Source organism: Toxotes jaculatrix, chromosome 23 (genome assembly GCF_017976425.1).
Source record: "Toxotes jaculatrix isolate fToxJac2 chromosome 23, fToxJac2.pri, whole genome shotgun sequence".
In the NCBI taxonomy this organism is placed as follows: Eukaryota; Metazoa; Chordata; class Actinopteri; family Toxotidae; genus Toxotes; species Toxotes jaculatrix.
In genome coordinates, this window is record NC_054416.1 from 10,546,928 (window position 1) to 10,574,691 (window position 27,764).

The 27,764-nt window shown below is 42.1% G+C and overlaps 1 protein-coding gene across 1 annotated transcript; it reads left to right on the forward strand.

The window, feature by feature from the left end:
* The first annotated feature begins 10,573 nt into the window (after positions 1 to 10,573).
* si:dkey-183c6.7 (urea transporter 2) lies at positions 10,574 to 27,271 on the forward strand. The gene is made up of 8 exons (XM_041031293.1): positions 10,574 to 10,700; positions 11,073 to 11,262; positions 11,928 to 12,056; positions 12,601 to 12,790; positions 18,662 to 18,809; positions 24,992 to 25,126; positions 26,247 to 26,296; positions 26,997 to 27,271. The coding sequence occupies exons 1-8, from the start codon at positions 10,574 to 10,576 to the stop codon at positions 27,177 to 27,179; spliced, it is 1,152 nt and encodes a 383-aa protein (XP_040887227.1). The 3' UTR covers positions 27,180 to 27,271.
* The last annotated feature ends 493 nt before the right edge of the window (positions 27,272 to 27,764 follow it).

Here is a 27,764-nt window from a genome sequence, read left to right on the forward strand (position 1 = left end):
AGTCAATGCCACATGGCAGGCTATGCCTTCTGTACAATGTTCAATATTCTGCTATCAGTCCTCCATTCATATGCAAAATACATATGTAGCTGAGAAAAGTAATACACAAAAATCTCATGGGGAGAGACAAAAATTTTTACTTGTTCATCCCGAATGAAGCATAAATCTGTTTAGTTAATTTCAAAGCAGTCTGCAGTTTATATTTTGGTATTTGTTGGGTAAAAGTAGAAAGTCCGACCTGACTAGCACTTAAATTAAAGGTCTGGGGTGGTGCTGAAATCATTAGGGATTTCTGTGCACATGGGTGGATAAAAGTACCAAGCACCAGGTCTTCACAGTTTTTGAAAGAGGAACTGATTCCAGCTTGAAACTCAAACAGGTTTAAAAGGGAACCGTGTGCAGCACTGATAAGAAACCGGTCCAGCAGCTCGTCTGCCTCTGTGGCAACATCCTGACAAAACGAAATTCGCTTTTCTTGTATTTTGTATTTGTGGCTCTTGTTAATAAATTGTACACCTCAGCTTGCCAGCCAATCAAGACACAATCTGCGGCATTGCAACCAATGAAGGCTCAAGTACGGGATCCAGATGGGTTGCCGTGGCAACGGCATGAAGGCCACAGGTGTCTATCCTTGAGAAAGGCAGCAAACAAGATAGACAACGAGATCCTGTTGGGTTTATGAGACAGAGCCTATAAAGCTTCAACTACCTGAGGACTGGAGTGTGTGTGTGTGTGTGTGCGCGCGTGCATTTGTGATTTCGGGTTTCGCACACAAACAAAAGGTTAAAAACGGGTTCGCTGATCTCTTGCCTCGACGTTACCTTTGCTGTCATGGCAACAGATCGTTGTAATGATTCCGAGGTGGGAGGGCGGCGGAGGGCATGAGCAACCAAGGGAGAGGCTAACAAATGGAGGAAGAGGAGTTGGAAGAGAAACAGGAGGGATGTCGGGCAGGAGGCAGTAGATTGATGGAGCAGGGAAGCAGAGGTGGGAAGGAGAGACTGAGGGGGTGGGTAACTCGACCAGCCTGAGCCGTCTCGCTCTGTCGGCCTGGTGAGGAGGCAGGAAAAAAGGGAGGGCAGACGGGAGGAGCACGAGATAATAGGCATGAAAGGAAAAGGCTGGCATGACTGCACTGATAACTTCCTACTTTCAGTGACAATTCTCAGTGCTGAAGGCCTGTCCCTTGTTTTTACAGGCCGATACAGTAAATGTATTTATAACGTATAGAGAAGTATGTGAATGTGTTCAGTGGTAGCCACTGAATTCTTCGGAATCAGTTGCCCTAGATGTTTATCTCTGAGTAAAATGGAAAGCCAGATTGAATCTCCGGTCTGACAGACCTTTATCATCTTTATCGCCTTGTATTTCCTCAGCTGCTTGCAGAGGCAGGGGGAAGGTATAGCTAATGGTCTGCAGAGAGGAAGGAGAAGATCAAAAGAGCAACCAAATCTGAACACGCAGAGCTGTGTTAGTGTGCGAGGCTGGTGTGAATTTCTTGTGTTGTTAACAGACGTTTTACAGCCCAAGGCGGCAGATGAAGGCAGGGAAAAACTTCCTTTTGATCTCTCTCATACCACCCCCCTCTCTCACTTCCTGCTTCTCCTCCATCCTCATCTCTCTGTCCCTCTCCCGTGTTTCCTCGATTTTATTTATCGAGTCAACCACTCTCGGTGCAATTCTCAGAACATCCTCTCCTCTTCCTCACCGCATCATCTTTCAGATGCAGCTCATGTTACCCACCATCCTCCCTGCTCTCTCTGCCCTTCTTACCACACTCCCTGTGGTCAGTAGTCACCAGCCATGGAGAGCCATCAGTCACACACAGTCACAGTACACACACCCTTGATCTCTGACCCCTCTTTCTCGCCAACATCAGTCTCCTGCCATGTTGTGAAACCGCATAACTGATCCTCCATCGATTGCCACTCACTTCTCTTACTTCTTTCCCGTATCAGTCTTAGGAGGGAGGGAAGTACATCAACAACATGGAGGTACACAAAGAATTTCTATTTAACAGAATGACCTTGAGAAAGATGCAGGAGTATGTAACCAATTAGGCCAATCATGTACAGGCACACACACACACACTGCTCCACACACATTACATTCTGTCCATGTTTAAGGCTAAGCTCGGTGTAATCACCAGCTTAACCTCTTGTTGACTCCCTATCACTCATTGTGAGAGCGTGTTCTTTTTTATCTCTGTCTTGTGAAATAGAGAAATAATCAGCTGTGGCTCTGTTTGCTACAGTAACTACCGCCCAAAAAGATTAATGTTTTGCTAATTGAAATTGGTTTAATTTAATTGGAGAATGGAAATTAAGTTTCTATGAGTTTACATTGTAGTGTCCGAAGATAGGTGTGCGTGGAAGCCTCCCAGCATGCACCTGGATAATTGCTCCCGGTATCATTGTGTTCATCAGATTAGATTGCATTGAGGCTGGACGTTGTGGAGGTGAGATGACGTCAGAGAACACTTTAGTTATAAAAGGCCCTTTGGAGTTCGCGGGTGCCAGGCTCAGTGGTGCCAGGCTCAGCATGTTATTGCAGTTGGTGTTAAAGAGGCTGTTTGCTTGCACAGTGCTGTTTGCGCTGCAACTTAATTTGCATAAAATTCAAAGCAAGCAAGAGTGTGCACTTTTAAACTTTCAGCTCAAGCAACTGAGGCACAAAAAGGCACATATAACCCTCACAACAAATCCTCAGTGGAGCTACGCAACTCAACCCATTTACAATATATTTTAGAGTCAAATTTTCCCCAGAACCAAAATTCTCTCTGAATGTGAGGAAACTGAGGCTACAAATTGATGTCAATTTGCTTCCTTTGAGGTCCCAGGAACTCTTCCTGTGACACCACTAATCCATCCGCCTCCACTTCTTGTTCTCCAGATTTAGTAGAGCCAACCTGGATTTGAAAGGGTGAGTCTTGGCCAAGACCCCCAGAGACAGGCATCTGCTGTGGGCTTAGTGAAGGGTCAGCGCTGGTTTGTCTGTAGCGCAAATGACATTGACAGTGCAGACATGATCGGACTGGCTGGGCAGAGAAAGACGCTGACAGACAGGCTGACTGACAGATTGTGCATGTGTGAATGTGCTGATGCTGCATCCCAGAGGTGTTGAAAAGACAGAAATCTGTATTTTCCTACCACATTAAAATGCTGTGGAATGGACCCTGAGGATTCAGGACGAAATTTCTCAAGCTCTCTTTCCTGATTCAACTGTTAAGTATAACACTTTAAATGCTGCACTTTAAATGAATTTCCCACTTGACTTTGTGTTGGATCCAGCATTGCATCTAATAAGAGGTGGGGGGGGGAGTGAGAGAGCATAAGATCTGAGGAGTGGAGCCACAGAGGCAGAGCCGAGTCTAATGATTTTCTCTGTCAACTGCAGCGCAACCTACTCACACAGGAAGACACGCACACACAGACAGCAAGCAGACAAACACAAACATACACACATGCAGATTTGATCAGTAGAGCTTAACCTCCGTTATGATCACTTGTCTTCATCTGTTGTAGCTGGTTAATTGCTCAGCCGCTGGAGGGGAAGAAGGAAGGTCATCGATTGGCTTGACACAACAGTGTCACTCATCTCAATCACATGACTCTCTGAGGAAAGGAAAAGGTCGGGTCGCTGCAAGATTAAAACATCTCCTCATGGAAACATGTGATCTGAGATCAGTTAAGGAGCAAAAACAAGTTTTCTTTCAGCGCAGTTTTATTTCAAGGGATGTTAGAATATTATGATCTATGCAGCATATTGGAAAACGTTTTTCATTTTATTGTGACATTAACTTGAAGATGTGAGTTTAAAAAGTAAAAGTTGGTGTACCAATTGTTCCGTTTAACCTGGATTTGACAAGAAGCTATCACAGCATTTGTTGTCTTTTTTTGTCTGAGAGCTGTGGCTTTACTTTAACTGTACCAACAGTTTAGTGCTTTGATGAGAGCATCAGCTAACATCTACTTTAAATCTACTTTGGTTTTTAAAAATAGTGCAGCAGTGGTTTGTCATCCCAGCTTCTTCTGGCACTAAACTTCAGTAATAATGAAAGAAATTGTTCTGAGTTAAGAACATTGTGCTCATTTCACCTCCTAGGATTTGAATAGTGTGTCAAAAAAAGGGGGAAATATCAAGTAAAATACAAAACAAGGGATGTTGGTTTTCTTTCCAGCCTCTTCACAATATTTATTTATTTCCGTTGGGCTTTATATTTTAGCAGCAGCTCAGAGGAAAGAAGATAAAATGCTGATCTAACACATGGCCTTCTGGGGGAAAGCATCCCAAACTCCCTGTCAAGCTTTCACTGAAAACTGCTGTTTTCTCAGCCTGAGATCAAACTGCTGACATAAACTCAAAAAAAAAAAAAAAAAAACTATTTTAAGATCAAGGACTTCATATCAAGCCGTTGAGCTTTGATAAGGCATTTTAAATGACTGGATATTTTTAATACAGCAGTTTAGCAAAGTCTAAATTACCAACAGCTCCCAGCTGTCCTCCACCCATATTTACATTTTATGGTTAGATGACCTCTAACGGCCTCTTACCAAAAACACGGTTTGAAGTGAAATAAAACCAGAGAATTGAAGCAGTGAACTAAAGCAAAGGTTTTACGGATTGATTTTAAAGGAGTCCTGCTCCAACTAATTGAACTATGTGGTCAATTCTACAGAGCATCAAACATTTATAGGTCTCACAGTGGGAGTCAGGGCAGCTTTGATTGGTGTCGTGTTCAAGGACACATTAAGAGAGAGGAAACTGAATCCACTCTGGGATTCCCTTGTGAAGGAACACAGTGAGATTCCTCCCAGGATTCCTCACTGACTCTTCTTTAAATCTGGATCAAAACAATATAGTTTACATTCATCTTAATTTCATTCACATTTATGCTTTAACACTGCTTCAGCACTGAAACCAAAACACGAAGTTGCAAAGAGCAAACAGCCCTCTGCAGCTCCGGTTAAGTGTTAGCTCAAGGGCACTTTAGTGTTAATTAATTAATTGTGAAACTTTCTGGGAAGAGAAAATCTGCTTCAAACTGCCTGCTGAGATTTTAATTCTGGGGCACTGGGGAGTTGTTAACCCTGTGGCAGAGACTATTTCAGCTCTACATAAAGTCAAACACAGTAGTTGATTATTTTTCTGAGGGTCAACTTTACTTTTGTATATAGCCACATTTCTGATTATTTCCCTTTCTAACCTTTAAAGGCCATTGCTTCACTGTGTAAACAAACTGAAGTGGCTGTGACCTGGAATAGATTTTTTTCTTTACTCAGAACCAGAACAAACACAAAAGAAAGAGTCCAATAAAAAGTTTAAGAGTTTTGTGTGGAAACTACATTAAATGATAATGATGGAGTGAAAAGTTCCTTTTGAGGAAAAGTTAAAGTAACTCAAAGAAACAGTTTTACATTTTGAGAAATGTGTTTATTGTCACTGAGAGTTAGAGGAGAAGATTGATACCGCTCTCATGTCTGTAAGTTAAATAATTTTAGCTAGCAGCTGTGAAACAGTAACCATGGTAAAAAATTTATGCCAATTAACTTTTGCAGACACAAAAAGTAGTGAAAGTGATTTTTCAGCAGAAACTAATTTAAATGAAATTTCAGTGTGGTTAAACAGGTTCATTCCTGTGTAAAACACCCAGCTAATCCATGCAGTTATATGCACAACACACAGCTGCTGTATCACATCCTGCCGAGGAGCTCAGCAGTCTCAGGCGGTGAGTCACAAACACGCAGCGGTCCCTCGCCACCTCCATGTTGTCTGTTCTCGTTTCCTCTTGTGTCGTATATTCCTTTGATTGGATTTGGTTTGGTTGTCCTCATTTCTGCACGAGCCAAACAAGGAAACACTCGCGGACGGAGAATTACAGAGCGAGGGAAGGCTGCCTTTAAAACCCTCCTCCCGCTGTCCATACCAGATTAAATTTACTGTGGCTATGGATTCATCTGTCAGCATTGGGCTTCTTTTACAGACACTATAACCACACAAGGGATTATACACACACACATATCCATGCATGCACACTGTCTACTGAAAACTGGTTTAAAAACTTATATGCTTTCTGTGTGTATGTAAGAGGGAGAAAGGGAAAGAAAGAGAATGAAATAATAACTTGGGGAGATGTGAACGCAGCCTGTAGTTGCGAGGTTTGCAAATATCTGATGCCCGTAACTCTCCTGTCATTGTGCCTGCTGATTAATATCATTATATTTTTCCAGAACAGTGAACCTCCAATGATGGCAGAACTCAACACCGCCTGTCCTCGGGTGCTGTACATAGTGCTGCATCTCAACCGACCAACAAACAGACAAAGAACAGACAAAGTTAAAGACCTGCTGGTGAACACAGAGGAGCGTTTAGCAGCTAAAAAGCCAGATATTTCTCTCAGCAGTTGGTAAAGACCACAAGAAAACAAGCAATTTGAAGCAGTGGTGAGAAGGCCAGAGGGCTCTCCACTGGAGCAGAGTGGATGATCCTCCCATCAGTCATTTACCCTCCTCTGTCTTTTTACTCTCCAATGCTTTTCCTAATAGACTGTGAAGGCAAAGAGCCCATTGCAGTGATGCTCATGCTTGGACAGGATGATGAATGATGAGAAACAGAAGGAAAAACATCTGTACAGTGTCACTTCTCAAGGTTCTACACTCTGGTGACAGCAGCTTGGTTTTAGATTTAACGATGAGGTCTGTCAGGTCAGGATCAGGATCAGAGTAGAGGTGAAGGTGAAGGTTAAGGTTACAGCTGTAAACCTGTTGCCTTGAGCTGTTTTTTTTTTTTTTTACTCTTTTAAAATAAACTACATTTGTTCTTTGTGGTCAGGACAAAGGAAATAAAATCAAATAAAAACCTCCTGAACAAGTATCAGGTCACGGTCACATCCCAACAGGCCAAGACAAACAGAAATAAAAACCCTGAGCAAGACTTTGGCTCTACTGATCAGCTTAACTATAGTTTGAGCCCTGCTGTGTGTATATTTGCACATTTCAGAGTCAGCATTTCCTACAAGAAGTTGAATTATCAAGTAGGTAGAGTGCCACTAATCTACAGCACAATCAGAACGAATTTGCATAATGAGCTGGACTGTTGACTGGACTAGAAATATAACAATGGCTATGTGGTTAAAATGTTGACTCTGTTTTAATTTACTTACATTCACTGCCATCTTCATTTCCTTTAGGGTTTTTTCCCTTTATTTTCATCTTCAGTGGATGAAACACAAGATCAGTAGGACTGAGGTCAGGTGGCTGATTGATCAGAATATTGCAGTGTTTACTAGATCTGGCATCGCCTTGAGGACATAAGACGTAAAGTTTAATATGAGCACTGAGAAAGTTTCATCTTTCAGCAGATAAATGTGAAGAGTCCTCTCGTGTCAGACTGCACATACATCATTCTGCCGCGTCCAAACTTTGATATTTCAGTGCTTCGCTGTCAAGGTGGGATGTTTTTCATTGGCTCACCTTGTGCTGCTGTGGGAAACTGATTAACCTGTCAACTGCCATGCTAAGCTAAAGTGGCCGAATGAGTGTGTGTCACACAGTTTTCTAGCATGTGTTTCACAACAAGAAGGGGGAAAGAGAGAGGGGACTGAGAGAAGGAGAGGTAAGGAAAGAACAGCTAGAGAAATGTCCATCACCATGGAAACAAGGAGAAATTATTGCTCCTTTTTCTCTCCTCTCCTCTTTAATCACTCTTCTAGATAACACAATAATCCTATTACCGGCCTGTTTGAATGTCTTCTGTGGAGTTTTACTGATTTACTGTTTGCACAGCTCGGAAATGTTAAAATGTTAGAAAACAATTAGCCCTTTGGTGTTGACTTCAGGGAAAACTCAAGAAGCTAAGTAGCATGATGAACAGTCCAGATGGACTGTGATTTCAGCACCTCATTTGTGATGTTATCAGGGCCTCGTGCTTCATTTGCTTTGGAGATTGGATTTTTTTTTTTTCAGCCTGTTGAGTAATTAGATATTTTAGCAGCTTTGGGGAGTTTCTGTGAACTGCTTCAAACGCTCTCATTAGTTTTGATTGTTATCTTGGTTTTTATTTAAAATCTGCCTGAGGTTAATAACATAAAACTTGCAAATAAAACTGTGTCTCTTTGAAGTTCAGAGGTATTTCTGGTACTTCTGTGTTCTCAGAGGATGTGACATTTGATGCTATTTTGGTAGATTGCTACATTTAAAACCAGGTAACATGCGTTACATTCATCCAGGTATCACCAAAGACACAATTGACAGTAGAAATGCACTAATTTAGTTAATAGAATGAGAATGTAATTGTGAGTGAGGACTTCAAAATGATTTCAACAGCTTAATTCATTTTTGAATACTAACTCAAGAGTTTTATACTGTTTACAAGCTGCATTACACAGAAACTGGATTACACATGTATTTTGTAGTTTGCAAGCCATGATACAAACTGACTGTGCTGCAAACTGATTTCTCACAAAGGCCTTCATGTCCAGTCATATCACTGGGGTCAATAGTCAGTTACACACAGGTAGCACATCAGTGCAGACATGTACATACTGTATACTTCAGCGTATGGCTCCACCCTCCAGTTGTGTTGTATTTATGCGCTCTGTGACCTTTGGCCTGTGTTAGAATTAGTCTGGAGAGGAACACATCACATATATCAATATTGAATATGAATGTTAAAACTGATTCTGGCTGTTGTGTACATGTGTGGCTGGGTGTGTGTGTGTGTGTGTGTGTGTGTGTGTGTGTGTGTGTGTTTTGCCTTAACAAAACCAGGTTAAAGTATAATTTTCCAATGTTTACCTGCATATCTTGCTCTTATTACAGCCCAGTTTGCCATGTGTGTCCATCTTCTGATTTTTTTTTCCAGAGCTTCTCAGTCTGTGATTGATGGAATGAGCCAAGGAGCAGACACAGACAGAGGGAGGTATTTATTGAAGCAAATAAAAGATGGATGGAGCGAGAGGGACAGAGGAAGTGAGAGAGAGAGAGAGAGAGAGAGAGAGAGAGAGAGAGAGAGATGAGCTGTCAGGGGGTTCTTGAATGCCACAGAAATTTCCACCTGCAAAAACAAGCCTTTTGAATCCCTGCTGCACTGTCTGAGCCAGGGCAGCAGGGATTCAAAAGCCTGGTTTTGTGATGGTATCTGACATGCTGTTATTGCCTTCACTTGCAGCTCTTTGAGCCTGCTAATGGATGTGCACCAACGGTCACACATGTACACACACACAGACCCGCACAAAACTTTTTATGCACACACTTCTCAAAAGTCACATTTTTTTCTGTTTCTCAAGTAGAAGTGAAATCAAAGTATTTTTCTGTTATTTGGGTCAATCTGTGAGTTAGGTGATTGAAAAATAATGAGCATACTCTCCTGTTTAACCCATTTATGGAGATACTCTGTCACATATTAGCCCATGCCTTTGTTCATCTTGAATAATATCTTTTGACTCCCATTCTGTTCCTTCTCGCTCAAGGAAACCAGCTATGTCTGCATGTTTAGACTTTATGACTATCAGCTTGAGGGGGGAGGGGGGCCTCCTGTGTGTATAAAGAGGGCACAGAGACTTCTCTCCTTTGAGTATTACAAAGACACCTTTTTGACCCATGGTTGATGTATGCTCCTTCTTGCAAGAATTAAACACTGCAAACTTTGATTGTCTCCAGGTCTTGGCTGATTTGGTTTAGACTTTTCTAACATAGGCATCACTTCAAAACGGGAAAAAGGTGACTGCAAGAGGTGGAGGTGCACGTATGCATGCACACAAACACCTACACACACCTTTCCTGAACTCCAAGTGTTCTCAGCTTTTCTGAGAGTGGAAACAAAACAGAAGGAAGAAATATTTTAAAGGCAGAAGAAGTGTGAAGAGCTTGTTAAAATGGATGTCAACAGAAAGTCAAAAGGAAAGTAAGTGCCTCTCAGAAGTTATAGAAGAGTCTGGTGTCAACAATATTTTCCTCCCCTGCATCTCAAGGCAGAGCAGCAAAGATAGCTGGATTATATATATTACACCTTTTGGAAAAACCTGAGATAACACCACTCCCACTAATGGCTTTACAAATGAAGGAAAGACAAACATTTGTTCTTTAGCTGCAATAAAAAGTGGATGAATAGCTTAAATGGACAAACAGTGAGTTAAGAGATGTCACAGAGGAGCTGACTGAGAAGAGGGGAAAGAGGGGACAGAGGAACGAGGTGATTGTGAAATGTAGAAACAGAGTAGGAGAGAGAGAGTAGGAGGGAGGAATGGACCAATCTTCCTCTCTTTGACCAGTTCCCGGTGGTAGTGGTGGTGGTGGACTTTGCTCCTCTCTGGCACAGCCACTCAAAAGCTGAGTGAATGCGTTACCCGGTCCAGCAGTTTATAAGTCATCCCCTTAAACCTCGCAGGAGGGGGAGAGAGGGAGAGGGGGAGAGGGGAGAAGAGATGAATGAGAAGGAAAGAGAGAAAGAAGCAAAAGGAGAACAAACATAGGAGAGAAAAGACCTAACAAATTCAAGAAAAGCTTTGGGTTTTTCCAGCGTTACTGCAACATATTTGTCACACTTATAGCAGTGTGGTCCAGCAGCTGCTGTGATGTGGATGGAAACTAAAACAGAGGTGGAGGAGGCCAGCAGGAGTCGTGCCAGCCTCAGCCAGCGTGTGTTAAGCGGTCTGCTTTTGTGTACTGGGGACATGAAGCACTTGGATGAGTACATGCAGGGTAGGAAAACGACACACTGCTATATACTGAAACTTTTTACTACTGTTAATCTTGAAGTATAAAATAGCAAAGTGGTATGAACATGTGATTCAAAAAGTGCATAATTCATCAGTGTTTTGAAGAGGAAGTTCTCAAACACTTGTAATGTGTTAAACGGCAACAATCATAAATAAATGACTCTGAAATGCTTCCACTGCAATTAAAATATGCAGATGCAATCATCACACAACTCCCACAGTGAATGCTGTTGCACATGAAATATAATCATCATCAAACTGCCATCTTGTTTCTTTGTAAAACTCTGTTCCACCTCTTCCACATCTGTGAAACCCAAAACAGTGTTGCTTTAAGAGACCATGTTTTCCTCCTCAGATAAGTCATTTGTGCTGCAGCTGGTGGTGTGGGGCCTGAGAGGGGTGACCAGGGTGATTCTAGCCAACAACCCACTGAGCGGTGCTCTCATCCTGGCTGCACTGTTCTGGGCCTCCCCCTGGCAGGGCCTGCTTGGAACTCTGGGTATACTGGCCTCTACGCTAACAGCTGTTATCATGGGACAAGACAGGTGGAATGACATGAACAACTACACACAAACAGTACACAGGCTCAAAAAGACACTCAGTTAAATGTACATATGTAACAACGTAGGTATTTCATATACACACACAACAGAAAAATGTCCCTGTCAAACAATCTTACCCTCATTAAAACCCTTTCTGTTGCTTGGAAGCCAACCCTGTAACCCGAGCCTATAATTTACTCGGCCCATGCAACTACAGTTGATTGAGGCATCTACTTGAAATTCATGAGAATAACAGCTCTGTTACGGATAGCCCTGTGTTCACCCAAACCCACCCCCTCACAATTCTTATTTCAGTTCCTGTCCCAATATTTATGCCACACACAGCATAATATGCTAATAAGCAACCTTGTTTTAATGCTTTAAAAATAATTCCAGCTGAAATTGGCTTGCTGATGTTTTCTGTCTGACATGTTGAATGTATTTAGTGTAACCCTGGGACACTTTCTCATTAAAACTGAACAGCTGCTTTCATTTAAAAAAAAAAAAAAAAAAGCTATGCTAATGTGTGTTGTGATCATGAAGACAAAAAAAAACTTTTTTTTGATCTCACTGTAAATTAGAGCGTCTTCCAAATAGAAAATTCAGGACTTAACTGTGATATGTGTATTTCCCTGTTTGGTGTGTGTGTGTGTTGTGTATATGTGTAGTGCTGAGGTGTCAGGAGGTCTCCATGGTTTTAACGGCATGTTGGTGTCTCTGCTGATGGGAGTGTTTAGCTCGGCTGGGGACTGGTACTGGTGGCTGCTGCTGCCTGTTTGCTTGGGGTCAGCGACATGGTGAGACACACACAAGCACACACACACACTGCAGCTCAACAGTCATGGCAGGCCTAATAACTCCTTCAAACTAAATGACTAAGTCATTTTCCACTGGGTTCCTAAATGACTTGTGCCAAAAAATAATCTTAATGTACTTTTTCCTCTGAATTAGCAACAGTAGAGTTAAGGTTTGATTAGATTACAACACAAACACTGCATGGTTTAAGTACGGGTATGATTGGGGTTGTGATTAAAATAAATAATTTTCTCAATTTCTTCATCATTAAACGATTAAAGTTGGGTTTTTTTTGGAACATTAACTATTTAATTAACAGTGAATCAATCATTATTTTCGAGCCACAGCAGTTGTGAGTCACTGCCAGAAACAGTAGGAATCACTCGTGTCTCCAAGGGAACTTGCAAATCCACACACATTTCAAGACTGAAAGCAAAAAAAAAGAAGCCAGTGGCCCTCTTCTCACTACAGACTGACACCGTTTTTGTGTATAAACCTGTACAAATGAAGTCCATCCATTTTTTTGTCCCTCTCCCCTTTCTTCAGTGTCTTTCTGTTCAGTGGTCTGTCCTCAGTGTTGGACCGCTGGGACTTGCCTGTCGCTGTGTTTCCCTTCAACATCATCATCATCCTCTACCTCCTTTGTACCGGCCAAGACAACCCATATTTTCCTCACCACCCAGCTGTGCCACCAGGGGCGCTGGAGCCTAATGGCACCAAACTCTTCGCAGTAGAGGTAAGGAGGAAAACTAACATGGGATCAAACACTTCAAACAAACTGGCAGTTTATTAGGTACACCAAGCTAAAACTAATGCAGTGTAACGCAGCACTCCTGCAATAAATCCTACGTTTATGAAGGTCATAATGTTCAGTTTTTGCTGAAATAGTTTTAGAGAGGCATTCACAAAATAATAGACCACCATCAAAAACCATTATGCCATAACAGTACTGAAATATTAAAGGAGGAAGACAGCGCTAGTAAACTTCCAAAGGTCTATAAAGAACATTATATACTGTATGTAAAATAAATTTTTGCAGTTATATATGTAATATTGAAAAAAACTGCCTTCCTCCTTTAATAAAAAAGACTGCATGCAGAACAGATCAAGGCTAACCTCATCGTCTCATCTCACCTCCTTAAAATGCAATATACCTTCCACACATACTGACAGTTTAATGGTGCCATGAGTCTGGGCCATCTTCTGAGAGGAAACTAATATCCTTGTCCAAGATGTGCTGGAAGTGTAAATATTAAGCAGCTGATATATGTGACCAAAGGCAGATGATGTCTATTATCATGAATGCATGATGTGCTAGTGCAACGGTCCCTGCATATTCAGTACTCAGTGGTGCAAAATTTTCACAAAAACCCAAAAAGTATGACCCCGTTTGCACCTAACAATAACATATTAGATCAAATAAAAATATACTCTATTGTTTTGCAGATTGCCTACATTTAAAATCATGCGTGCAACAAGTCACTGCAACAAAAGTTTAACCTGGAGAGAGAGAGAAGAAGAAGGGGAGGTCAGAAAATTTTAACCAAATCCAGGTTTTTCTGTACGTTACAGTTTAACTGTGAGTGACCATTGATCTCAGTCTACATTATTAAAGTGTTTGAATAAAGCTGCTTAGAAAAGCTGCTTATGTAACTGCTACAGTCATATTCACTTTAGATGTCAACACTTTGCATACTATTTACAGCATCTAGCCACACTCAGATCTCAGCAGCACCTCAGGACCTTAGGTTCAGACCTGTCATTAACAAGTGGACAGCTCCGAGTTCAGGTGTGAATGCACCTGAAAGATGAGATTTCAGATCCGATCAGCTCACACCTCATTGGCAGGTGGTTTGGGCTGCGGGTGGCCACACGCAAATGTACCCCCGGGCCACACTGAAGGACCGCCTACTCTCTGCAAATACAGTTTGCACAAACAGTGTAAACCGGCTTTGTTCATGGCGTCTGAAAACTTTTGAAAGCTCACGCAGATTCATTACGCGTGCGCCGAACAGCCCGGGGGATTAACCTGAAACACGCCAATGTGGCTTCATTTGCTCGAGTAAGTAAATGAAATCATTCAAAACAAACTAATTTTTGCTCTTTGTTAAAAACAACAACATATTTGTGTACGTGTTTATTTGCATATAGAGCGGGGACAGGTGTGAACTGAGGAACTTAGAGGTGTAGACGCACCTTAAAACCGTGTTTTTTAAATCACAGAGGTTAACAATTTCCTGGTTATTGTCATTAGTACTTTTCCTGGTATCTGCTCAGATGAAAGGCAAAGATCACACTGAGAGACTCAATTTGCATTTTTTCTTCATCAGCATTTCAACAGGCAGAGCTGCCATCATGAGGGAATCAGTCAGAGCAACGTTTACAGTGATATTTAAACAGAAGCAGCCCATCAAGAGGCATGATGAGAACAACAGGTGCTGTTCATTAGTAGTCTCGCAGGGAAATATTAGACGTGGCAGAATATATAATGAATGGAATACAAAAAGACCAAAACCCAGATGCACTGAGGCCAGAGTTATCCTCTGTGCAGCTGCCATGTTGCTGCCCGGTCTCCAGAGTGAGCAAGTAACGGATAGGAGCACAATATGCATAAGATCAGCCAGCTATGACTCACCAGTTTCTTAGCAACAGTCAGTGATGGAGCTCCTGTTAGGAAATTATAATCAGCCCAAACTGTTTTAATTAACAATTTTGGTGATTGAAACTCATAGTGGAGGTGAAGCTGTTGCCTTCAAGATGCTGTGTTTATGTTTTGTTCCCTGTCTGTGGACTGAGATTGTGTAACTGTATGAATATCACGAATGTCAGTCATGGTAAAACCAAATTCCTATGCTACTGAAAGGCCAGATGATTAGAGTGTAAGCTCCTGCACAGTACACCACATAAAGGAAGCAGTTTTCCTCGACCAGTGAATCCAAATCAAACGCACTGTCCTTGAGTTGCGTCTCACGAGACTTTGACAGAAGAATCCAGACTCCCACCACCTGCTGTGGTTGGCTTTTGATCTCTGCGAGCCAGCTGGCATTTCAGTGCTTAAAGGGCAACTGAATTTTGATCATCATGCGTTTTTGTTTGGAAACAGGCAGAGCAGATTATGTGATCTGAATCGGAAAAGCTCTGTCTCCTTCCAGATCTAATGAGTGTGCAAGAAGATTCCTCTTCAGCGTTCGTGTTTATGTGCTGACGGGTTACAGTTTGATAGGATGTGTTGATTATATGGACAACAAACAAAAATATGGATACAGCAAACCGTAGAAAGTCCAATGAACATATGCACATTTATATATTATATTTCAGCAGCATAGCATACATTGTATTATATCCACTACTAGGGAAAATTTAAAGCTGCACCAATAAATATTTTCATATTAACAAAGGCTTAGAGGTGTGTAATGTATTCCCCTCAGAGTGATAAGACTAGTGAATACTGGACTTGTATTTGTCGGGTCACCAGAAACCCGACTCTAAATGAATGTTGGTCCGTGTCTGCTGGATGTTTAATGGAAATTATTTCTCACCACATTAACTCTATAGTGTGTTCTGCTGCCCCCAGTTGGCCATTAAAAAACCAACCCTGTACATCTTTCAAGAAAACAAACTGCTGTATTATGCTGTAGAGTATACACCCCTCTCCACAGAAGGGTGGTGGCCTTAAAATGACATCTACCTCCTGTCATTTTATTACAGCCCTATTAAGAATAGGGCTATTATCAAAAGAGGGGGGAGAATCAAGAATCAAGATCAAGAATCAAGAATCTTTATTGTCATTATGCAAGGCACAATGAAATTTTGTTCAGCAGCTCTTTGGCACAAATAGTAACATAAAGGCATATTTAAAATCTATCTAAATAAGTATAAAATAGAATAAAATATAAAATAAATAGGGATAAAGAATATGGTGAACAGTGCAACAATATATAAAGTGACTGGTATGAATATGGATATATGGGTCAGAGTACAGCTTATTTCTGACTTATTTCTGACTAAAGTGCAGTGCAGCATGAGTGTCTTTTTGCAGGCGTCTAGTGATCAGCCTTTGGATTGGTGGAGGGTGGATGTGTGAGGAGATGGGGTGATGGATTTCACAGCTCTGGGGAAAAAGCTGTGTCTTAGCCTATTGGTGTGGGTTCTGATGTTCCTGTACCTCTTGCCAGAGGGGAGAGGTACAAACAGTTTGTGACCTGGGTGGGTGGGGTCTGCAGCTATACGACTGGCCCTCCTTTGAACCCGGCCGTCGTATATAGAGTCCAGTTGTGGGAGAGGACTCCCCACGATCCCCTGTGCTGTTTTCACCACCCGGGCCAAGTCCTTCCAGTCTTGTGCAGTGCAGCTCCCGTACCACACTGTTGCACTCAAACAGAGGATGCTCTCTATTGTGGCTCTGTAGAAGTTTGTCAGGAGCTGAGGGGAGAGTCCAGACCTTTTGAGCTTCCTGAGGAAGAAGAGCCTTTGTTGAGCCTTCTTCACCAGGTGGGAGGTGTGCATGGACCAAGTGAGGTCAGATGTGATGTGGATGCCCAGGAACTTGATGTTGTCCACCCGCTCCACCTCCTCCCCATGAATGAGGAGAGGGGTGTGTTCCATCCTCCTGGATCTCCAGGGGGTGTTATTTAATTTTTCCCAGAGCATCTCAGTGACCTCAGTCTCCTCAGATTCGGTCAGGTCAGTACATTTTGCAGAGATGAACCAGAAACTGTAAACAGCAGCAAAATACAAAGGTGGTGTATGTATAAGAGAGTGTGCCTTCAGTGTGCCCTTGCTTCACGATTAGACCTACAAGAGGGCTTCTTGGTATGAAACTATCTGGCAAAGAACACTGAGTGAAGTGGCTGGATTTATTTAGAATACAGCGTTTGTGTGTTTTAGAAGCACAGTGAGATCCAGGAGTAGGATGTTGTATAAGTGTATTTCTGCACACGGCAATCTGCAACTGTGAAGTTGTCTAAACTAGATTAGCTACACCGACTAAACCCTCTCAGCGCTGTTAGGTGTCCTGAATATGGAGCCAAGATTTAGACACGATTCTATTAACAAGCATCACACCCCGTGGCACAGTATGTCCCTCACGCTCAATAATTACTTTCCACAAGTTTCTGCCCCTCCATCTCAGATTGCTTCTCGCTTTTCATGATTCTTTCTTTATTTCAGTCTCTCCCTCATTTTCTATCCCGTCCTTCAATCTCTTTTTCTTTCTTTTTAGTATTCCCCATATCTGGCTTCTTGTTTCCTTCCATCTGTCTGTCTCTCGCCTTGTAAATGATGTCTCTTTCATGTTATAAATTCCCTTTGGTTTCTTGGGACGGGAGATTTGAAACCTCTAAATTCTTCTTTTTATCTCACTGATTCTCCTTTCCCCAGTCTCTCTCCTCTGCTATGCAAATCTCCTTCCTCCTTCTCCCACTTTCCCCATCACTTCACCTCTTTTTTGTCCCTCTTTCCCCTCTTTCCTCACAGTTCAGTTCACAGTAAACAATCTCTCCCCTTCATTCATTTCATCTTTCTCTTTTCCTCCTCCCCCTCCTCTCTTTCCCCCTTTTCATCCCATCTTTGCTCTCCTCCTTCCTTTCACTCCCTCCTTTCCTCTCTCCTCCTCTCATCTTTCCTATGGTTCTCTCTAGAGATGGTGGTGACGTCAGTCCTATTTATATTTAATGTCTTCAGCCTTTCACTCTGCTGAGGAAGGCGCTGTGGCTGCACGACCATGGCAGCGGATTTAATCTTTGCGCAGAAACGCACACGTGCGTACACACATGTACACAGAGAGAATCATGCAGGCATGCACAGAGAGTTTTGTAGCAGCGATATAATTGAAGACCATTTATGACTTGTAAATATAGGCAGGTGCGGCCATCACGTCGCCATGGAAACTCCTCACTTCTCACTGACAGAAGTGCAGCATATGTGTGTGTAACGGTGTGTGCGTGTATGTTTAACTGGGTGATTTCACATATTTATCAGCCGTGACAGAGTGACTGGTGTTGTTTTCACCTTGTGAGTCTATGTGTGTTTGTCATCATGGAAAAATGTGGTCCTGGAGACACCTGCTGTAGTGGGAACTACCACAGAGGTGGTTTTGAGTACTTTGGCAGGTTTTTTTTTTTAGGTCTGTCACCACAGATTTTGTCACCACGAAAGCGTCACACAACCTGTCAAAGATGCGGTTGTCAAATTTTACAGGTGTTTGGTTGACATCAAAATGAAGGCCACGTTCAAAGGCGGGTTTTGGAATGAAAGAATACAGGTCCCTTCAGTTTATATAAAAGGAGTCTGTGCTCAAAGGTCAGAGAACACTGGCTGATCCACCCAATGTTCTCCATTCTGAGTACAAGCTTTTACCCTCTGGCAGACGATATGGAGTACGCAAGTGGTGACTCAGTCATTTTAAAAACTCATTTGTGCTTTCTTTTATTACTACGTGCTCGGTATGTAAAACTTATATTGACATTTGTTAAATACAGTGACACCAGACCAAAATTCCAAAAGTGTGGGGACACTAAAGTGAATTATATTGTCCAGTACCCTTCTTAGTGTAAACTCTTCTCCAAATCCTCCTCCATCTTCTAACTCCTCTCTTTTGACCATGCAGGTGATACGTGGCATCCCTCTCGGTGTGGGTCAGATCTTTGCCTGTGGAGCCCTGGGGCCCTCCCTCCTCATCCTGGGATCCGTCCTGCTTTACTCCCCCCTGCTGGCTGTCCATGCTCTGCTGGGATCAGCAGTTGGCACTCTGGCTGGTGAGTCTCTGTGTGTTTGCGTGGGAGGAGTGGGAGAGTTAGCAAAGTGGGGAATATGATTGGATTTGTTTGTGGGTCATACATTGAAATGTAGTACAAGCCAACACCTGGTTACATGTCAGGGCTAAAGCCACATTGAGTAATACAAGATGAGTAATACAATATCATAATCTTTTGTCTTAGATGACAGAACATGCCTCTCATTTATCAAACCATCAGTCAGGACCTGAAATACAGTGCAGGCTTAGCTGCCTGCATGACAACAGTTAAATTACAGTATGTTTTACCGAGGTTAAAATCGGGTAAAGTTTATGAGTCCCTCTGGCAATAAGACAAAATGTCAGCAGTGTATATAAATACAAAACTGGATTAGAGGCAACAGCAGCCTGTGGGCAGCTCCAGAAGACACACAACAATTAGTCAGGGTGCTGATAAGCACTGGCTTATATTCAAACACACAGGCCTGTGGCTAAGTGTGCCTTTTACTGTGACTGTTCAGAGAGAGAGAGAGAGAGAGAATGAGAAACGCTGGGAGTTTAAAGGACTTCTGCCCCCTGCTTCCGTCTGCTGCTATAAGTACAATACAGTGTCCTAAAATACTTTGGTGTGTGTGTGTGTGTTTCTAGCTATGAGTCATACTGTACAGAGTGGTGGGAGTGAGCTTGTACATACACACACTTGCACAAACCCGTGGACCAATGCTAACAGTGGCAAGAACACACACACACAGACACTGCTGCAATAAAAGCAACAGTGTGACAAGAAAGTGATCAAAGAGATGTGGCTGTAATGAGACTGTGTAGGCAACAGAGCCAAGAGGAAACCTGCTGGAGCACAGCAACTAACTGCATAAGAACAAAACAGGGTCTCAGTTGCTGCCGTTTGTGCAGTCTCTCGTTCCCTCCATCCTTTCTTCCTTCCTCTCCCTCTTCTTTTTCTCCAACTCAGGATTTTAGCATAGATTAAATCATTTGTAGCCTTCATTGAGCTTGAAAATGTCAGCCATCATTTTATTCATTCACTCATTTGGATGCTTGTAACTCAGGCTTCTATCAGAATCAATTTTCAGTCTCAAAGGCAGCTGTTATCCTTTTAACTAATTCCAAGGGACACGGCAAGAGCAAGTCTTACTTTTCTTTTTTTAGTTGCTTGGGGTTTAAGAATGGATTTTAAGATTACTGTCATGTTGAATGTCTGAGGAATAAGACTAATATTCCATATTTTTCTTACTGTCTGCAAATCCCATAAAAAGACCAAAACCAACAGAGAACTGAACCTACAATGTCCAAAGCCCTTTCTTTTGTGTAATAGACCTCCATCATTGTCCCACATCAGTAAGCCCCACTGTTGCACTTGGTGACATGTTCTTTCAGGCAAGGGGCTAGATATAGTTAGTCCCTTGCTTTGGTATCTCATTTTGACTAAGTCCATATCACCTTTGAAATCATCTTAAAAATATAAAGGACATTTCTTGTGTTTATTCTGTTCTTTTACCTTTGAGATTCTTCTCATTTTAATTTCTTCGTTGTTAGTTGTCTTATGTCACTTCTTTGTTCCAACTGTGAAACAGTTTTTGGAAGAATGTGATGGAAAGGTTCATCATCACTTTTGTTGGTGGTCGTAAGCAGAATATTGACATTTGGTGTGTATGGTGCACCTTTTACTGTGGAGTTTGGTGAACTGGCTGCCCTGAATAAAAGGAAATGCACTAACGGACACCCACGCACAGAAACAAATGAGGCCGCGGCACACTGAAAAAGTTGAGAGTGTGAATAAGCGCTACAAGGTCAGACTCAAAACTTAATCCTGTCTGACAGAGAACCAGAGGGGAAATGAAGGATCAGTGTCAGGAGACAAAGAAAGAAGTGTTAGATGGAGATGGAGAGAAGAGGGATAAAGAGCTGAGGAGGAGGAGGAAAAAAAACAGGGGGCATAAATTGGGTGAAAGAAAAAAGTAGCACCAGAGAGAAAAGTAACAAAGAGAAAGAAGCTGATAAATTCAACAGTAGAGGAAAGAGGACTCTCTAAATGATCAAGAGATGTGTGTGCCTGTGTGAATTGAATTGACACCATCTTCTTTAACACTTCAGACAACAGTCCTGCCCCTGGCTCTGTCTTTCGTCTTCTCTCATACCTCCCCCTGACGAACAGCCCTTTTTCTTCCTTCTAGTTCTCTCTCTCTCTCTCTCTCTCTCTCTCTCTCTCTCTCTCTCTCTCTCTCTCTCTCCTTTAATTCTTTCATCTTATCATCCTACAAACCTCCTCTCATCATTATTTTGACTTGCATCATTCTCTCCAGTGCCTCTAAAATGCTGAGTATAAAGATGCTCATTTGTTTTCAGGAAACAGGATGTGGGAGTGTGCATGTGTGTGTGTGTGTGTGTGTGTGTGTGTGTGTGTATGTGTATGTGTGATGTCGTCATCATCATCACCATCCTCCCTGATAATTAATAACTGACAAGAACTGATAACTGTTTACTCCCAATCGGTGATAGTCCAATTGTAGCTTAGCAACCGTAACCAAGCACAGCAGGCCTGTCCAGCTTTGGATTTCACCGAAGCTCCCTATGAATAATGAGTTATCAGCTTCATCACCTTAATGCCTATTTCATCTGTGAGAAGGAGCGAGAAAGAGAGATATAGCAGCGTGGGTCACACTGAGAGAGGACAGAGACATGAATTTGGCCTGGGACAGGCAGAGTGTGAGGCCATATTTAGAGCTGTCACTCAAAGCATTGTGGTGTAAACTATTCCCAGAAGGGGTTTCCAGAGGAGAGGATCACGGGCTGTATGTAGGCCAGAGCCTCTGCTGTATTCATGTTGTAGGAGAATAATTGTACAAAGGCTTCAAAGTGGGATCAGAAACCAGGACGTAAGAGGAGGTGATGCAGATGGAAGTCATCTGAGGTTCACTGCTTAACTCTGTCCTTTAAGTGGTTTTATATTTATGACGTGAAACCCCACACAACAGGCATTTTCAAGTAAAAATCTCACATCTGCCATTTCTGATTTGACAAACTGTACGCAGGATGAGACAGGAGAGAAGAGGGAGAAGCAGAGGGCTCTGAGTCGGCCTCAGCAAGCTGAAAGAAATTGTTTTTTGGGGTTTTTTTTGGATGAAGGTGTTTATTTATGACCTGTGTTGCATGGCAGTGTCATAAAATTGTGCGTAGGGCTACAATTTTCGTTCAAGTTATTTTCAAAACTGTACACTAATAGTCTTGAGTCACATTTCTGGGTGTTACATAACAAGCCTTAAGAAGAGCTACTGTCCACAATCTGGGGCACGAATGAGAATTTATTCTAAGGATTGAACTGAACAATTTGAACTGTCTGTTAGACATGCTAGTGGAGCGTGGCTCTAGGGATTGCTATGCCGTTCAACCACCTGGTCAGTCTGTCCACCACTATCTCAACAATTATTGACAGGATTGTCATGAAATTCTGTACAATTATTCAAGGATGGATCTTACTAACTTTGGTGATCCCTTGACTTTTCCTCTAACATCACCACGACAATGACATTTGCAGTTTTGAATAAAATGTCTTCATAATTACTGGATAAATGAACATGAAATCTGGTACACACCACTGGGATGAATTTTATTCACTTTAGAGATCCCCTGAGTTTCCTTCCTTCCTTCCAACAACAGGTCAAAATTTTAATATGGTTCCCAATTTGCTTTATGAGCACCTGCAAAAATAATGACATTAAATCAGTACGGTGGCATTGTCTTTGCAGGATTTAACATCTAAAAAGAACAAAGAATTTATTGTAGAAATAGAATGTAGAAATAGGCCAATAAGACATCTGAAATGAGGTCATTAGCTATAGTGTATTATAGTGTGTAAATAGATATTTATCCCACACACACACAACAGTACAACACTTAAGCATAGACAGCAACAGCTCATGCTGCTGCTGATATGTGGGCAGTGTTAACAAATGAGCCCACATCCAGAGCGACCCATTTAGCTGCATCCACAAACAGTTTTCCCCTCGAAGGCATCAAAGGACACAATGATGGATTCACCAGCTGAATGAAGCGCAAAGGCCCAAATGCAAAGTTAGCCATTACCCACTAATACCACTGGAAAACAAGATATTATGCACAGTTCATTTCAGTTGTTCATTCCAACCTATTACACTGTCCTCCATTTATTCTGCAGCCAGTCACTGTGGTGTGATGCAGCCAGCAACTGAAGGAGGAGAGGAGAGGACATATTAGGTTTGATATGGTGAGAGCTCTCTGACTCACTCTATTAGCATAGACAACATCATACTGGGAGTGACTCACACACACACACACACACACACACACACATAGTAGAAAAACAGTAAAAATTTTAGTGTCCTCTGGGGCCTCCCTCCCACATTGCCATTAGTCTTTAATGACACCCTTTTGTGGGGAGGAAACGAGGAGAACAGAGGTGTGTGATGAAGGGAACAAGGAAGCAAGGAAGGGAACGAGGGAGGGAGGGAGAAACAAAGGGAAATGGTGAGAAAGAACAAGAGGAAGATGGAGAGGAAGATAATGAAGTGTGGAATGAGGAAGGGACAAGATGAGTGCGGAGGGTACCAGACCGTTTAAAGACTGACTGCAGGAGAGGGAAAAATAAACAGGCAGTGGATAGGAGGACAGCCCAGCAGACACACAGAGTGAGGAGGCAGTGCTGGGGTGTGGTCAGTCTGCTTCAGGACCAGACTGCTAAACTGCAACCCCACGATGCCCAGTAACAAGGAAATCAATCACAGCACAGCCCGCTGGGTCATTTATCTACACAAGAGCTTCCAAAATTTACAGTTACTGCAGATAAACTCTTTGGAAAATCCTGCAGTATTGATACAGGGAAGATGCAGGGTGGAGCAGCGGCAGCAATGACTGACAGACTGAGTGACTGACAGAGTGAAAGGGCGACTTCTGTAAAATATTTCCAAAAGATGTTTGCAAACTCTTAATGCAAAATAAATGACAGTCAAATGACTAAAGTGGAAATATGTTCATTTGATAATGCAAACAGACTGGGAAGCAAATGACCGTTCCTTCCCACTCACCCAGGAGCACATTCAGCTGCCTGCATGTGTGTGTAAATAATATATAGCTAGAGCAAATGGAGGGTTAGAGGGTCACTCTTCTCTGCAGTCAGACAGAGTTCAGTACTGTGCTTGTTGATTCTGAATGAAGCTTGTTGGTCTTTGCAGCTGAACTCAGTAGCCCATGTCTTTGTGATTTAATTGTGACTTTGTTGTTGTTCTCCGTCACGTGTGGGTTGAAAGACACAGTGCAGCTGCTGCAGAGGGCCACCAGAGAAAAGGTCAGTGCTTCTGGCCTTGCTGAGATCTATCTGGGTCAACATGCCCCCTGTGTAGTCTGCTTATATCTTCTGCATCATAGTGTGGTGTTTGTTTAGTATGGATGTGAGTCAGAGGTGAGACGTTGACCCGGTGTTCATCCACCTACCTTGTCAATACTCTGCAGCAGAACCACAGAGAGACTGGATGATGGAATCAGGACTGAAAAATGTATTGATATTGCTGTTGTGTTATTATGTTGTTGTTGATAAAATTATATTCATTGCATTGTAGGTAATGAATATTATTATTTGTTTCAGTCTAACTCCAGCTCACTGGAGACAGACAGGGTCTTGTAATCACTTCCCCTTGGCCCAGCCCGTCATTAAAAGACGACTGAGTGAACACAGACCATCTATTCCAAACTGGAAAAATCATAACTGTAACAGACAATGCAGACAACTCAGCAATGGTTTCCATGGTACATTGTATTCTGTAAACACTGTTACACAAGATGTCAAAGACCTGGAGATGACAGAATTGTTTTGAGCAAGCGCTAACAACATCCTGCATGTTGGACCAGATATTTGTGTCTCTTCTGTGTAAAAATGGGGGAATAGAAAAGGAAAAGCAAGAAATTTCCTTATAAGGTTAAACACAAATGAAATACAGCCCTGAAGGGAACCATACAACAGTATGTGTCTACCACCACCATATGGATCATTCTAGTACTGCAGATTCAGCAGGACATAATTATGATCTGCGTGCGTGTGTGTGTTGTGAGGTATTTTTGTGTGATTTGCCAACAGCTGTGACTCAAAGGTTTTTGTAATTAGACATGTAAAGATTTAACTCTCACTGTGTATGTGTGTGTCTGTGTGTGTGACAGGTTTATCCATGGCAGTGCGTCATGATTCCCTGTACTCAGGTCTGTCAGGGTTTAATGGAGCTCTGGGCTGCATGGCTATTGGCGGACTCTTCTTCACCTTCAGCTGGAGGACCCACCTCCTTGCCATTGCCAGCGGTGACTATAAAACACACACAGACACAGTTGCTTTTTTTGATATCTGCTTTAGATAAGAAAACTTTATTTCTATTTTGCAGGGATATTTAAACAGACAATTAATTCAAGTCTTTTCACTTCTTCCTTGTTCTTGTCATTACTGTACTCAGCCACAGGAGGGAGACAGAGACAAGCTCCTTCAATATTCTCTGTCCATGGTCCTGAAACACTCAGATCCCATCATCTTCATTGTCTTTGTCCATGGGACTGAAACAATCAAACCTTTCTCATTATCTCATGCAATACAGTGCGCGTCAAATACACAACAATAAGGAGCCTCACCTTTTTAAAGTCTGTCAACCTTCAGCCTTTGGCTTTGAAACTACCTCAACAGGTCCCTTTGAATTTTTTGCATCAAATTCAACTAATCTGTTTACTTTTTGGTAAAGTACATTTTACGTTTTTTGCATATTTCACACCTTACCAGACTTAACAATAATGCATCATGTTTGCCTGATGACTTTCAGTCTCCAAGATGTCACTTACTGAATCCCTGCTCGTCTCAGTCTCCTCTCTCACTCATTCCTGAGCTGAATCACACCTTCTGAAGGAGGGAAAGGACTCTGTTATGTAACTGTTTTGTTTGACTGAGCTTTACTATACAGCTAGTAGGTAAATACAGCACATTAGCTTATTCGGCCCACTCCTTTTATTCTACAGTATATGTATGTCTCTACTTATCTGAACCCACTTTCTTCACTTCCTTACAGTTTCTCTGTGCTGAATGGCTGTAGTTGTAGAGATGAGGTTAATAATTCATGTTACAGGGCTTTCCGGTCTCCCTCTCTGTTTCTGCTGTCGCTCTTAGCTACAGACAAATTGGAAAAATTATATGCACACACATACACATATGCGAATTGCAGCTGGAGCACCATGGACATTAGTAGTGACCGGTTTGGCAGGGAGCTAATCAGCTCACATTAGGTAAATTGGTCTTAATTGGAGCAGTAAGTGCGCAGACCAACTGTAGCCAACCTCTGTCTGTTCGTGCCACTGTATGCACGTCAGCAGGCGAGGGAAAGATACAGAGTGAGTGTGCCGAGGATATATTTAGCCTAAATCTCTTCTCTTCTGCCCGCAGCCTTCCTCTCTGCATATGCTGACATCGCTCTGAGCAATCTGCTGGGAACTGTAAGTACACACACTTCAAGCCACATGTGTATGTGTGTAGCTTCGGATTTTCTTTCTGTGAGTTAGAATAGCAACGCCGAACAATGTCAAGCTTTCAAGGTAATGAACTATATATATTCTGGATGGAACTATGAACTAAATATGGGTGATGAACCTTTTATGACACAAAAGCATTGTTTCATTGACCTCTCTGAGCTGAAAGTCTGCTGCACTTCAGATTTGATTCCCCAATAATTTGTCCCCACATGTAAGAAACAAAAAACAGCCAAAATATTATAGGTACTTCTCAAACAACACATTCACATTAAAAGCTTCAAACAAATTGTCCACCAAAAATAATTGCTACATGCCGTGACACTTTTACATAACAGAGCACTGTGGTTGTTCAGGCAGGCACAGAAGTCCCATGGTAATAATCACACTCACAGTGCAGTCATCCTACTCATTTAGGCAGTTCATTTAATCTGACAGATGCTCATTCATTTGGCTCACTCCAGTGCATTACCTGCCTTCTGCAGGTAATGCAGGAGTGTGGAGGTAATTCAAAGATTTGTTGCAGAGCATCGAATGAGCAGAGTCACACCGCAAAAGAAAAATCAGTCTAAATTAGCATCAGAACGTAGTAGTAGGTTAATGCTCTAAAACTCTTTTCACATTCTCATTCTTATTCATTATTAAAAACTCCTCTCACTCTGCCTAGGTGGGTCTCCCAGCATGCAGTTGGGCGGCTACTCTGACAGCCACACTGATGCTGCTGCTGACAGGCAGTTTAGCAGCATACCGCATCCCTATCGGTCAAGTTAAGGCCCCTGAACACAACCTGCGCTCTCACAGCCAATGGGCAGCTGGGAATGCCGCAGAAAGAGAAAGCACTGATGTGTAGTGCAGATGCACACACACAGACACACACACACACACTTACACATGTACAGTACTGTATCAGTTGTCCACAAGGTGGCAGTGTTTGTTCGGCAATATGAAGAACCCCAGTTTGTAATGTAAGCCTCTGTATTCAGACCCAGCCATTTCTATTAAATGTGTCAAATTTACAGCTATGTTTTGTCCTTGTGTTTTGCCACCGTTGTTATTATTACAGGACGTGTTTCTGAGCTTTGCATCAGTTTGCCTTCTTTTAATTGCACCCTGTATTTCCTACAGTGACACACAAAAAAGCCAAAAAGAGCCGAGTTAAAGGGAAGAAAACATCTTTTAATTTACATGAAATCAAGAAGTCAGTTCAATAAAATCATTCGTTGTTAAAATGACAGTTTTACTGTTATCAATAAAAACACAGAATGAACTCTACAGTAATTATTTTTAACCCCCTTATTACCCTGCATAGACATACTACATAGCACTCTACTTGAACTCATTGTAAAAACAAACTGTACATGTACCTTAATACAGGCATACAGTGAGAGAATGAGTACACACAGACGACAGGTAATGTGTTTCTGAAATAGACAGA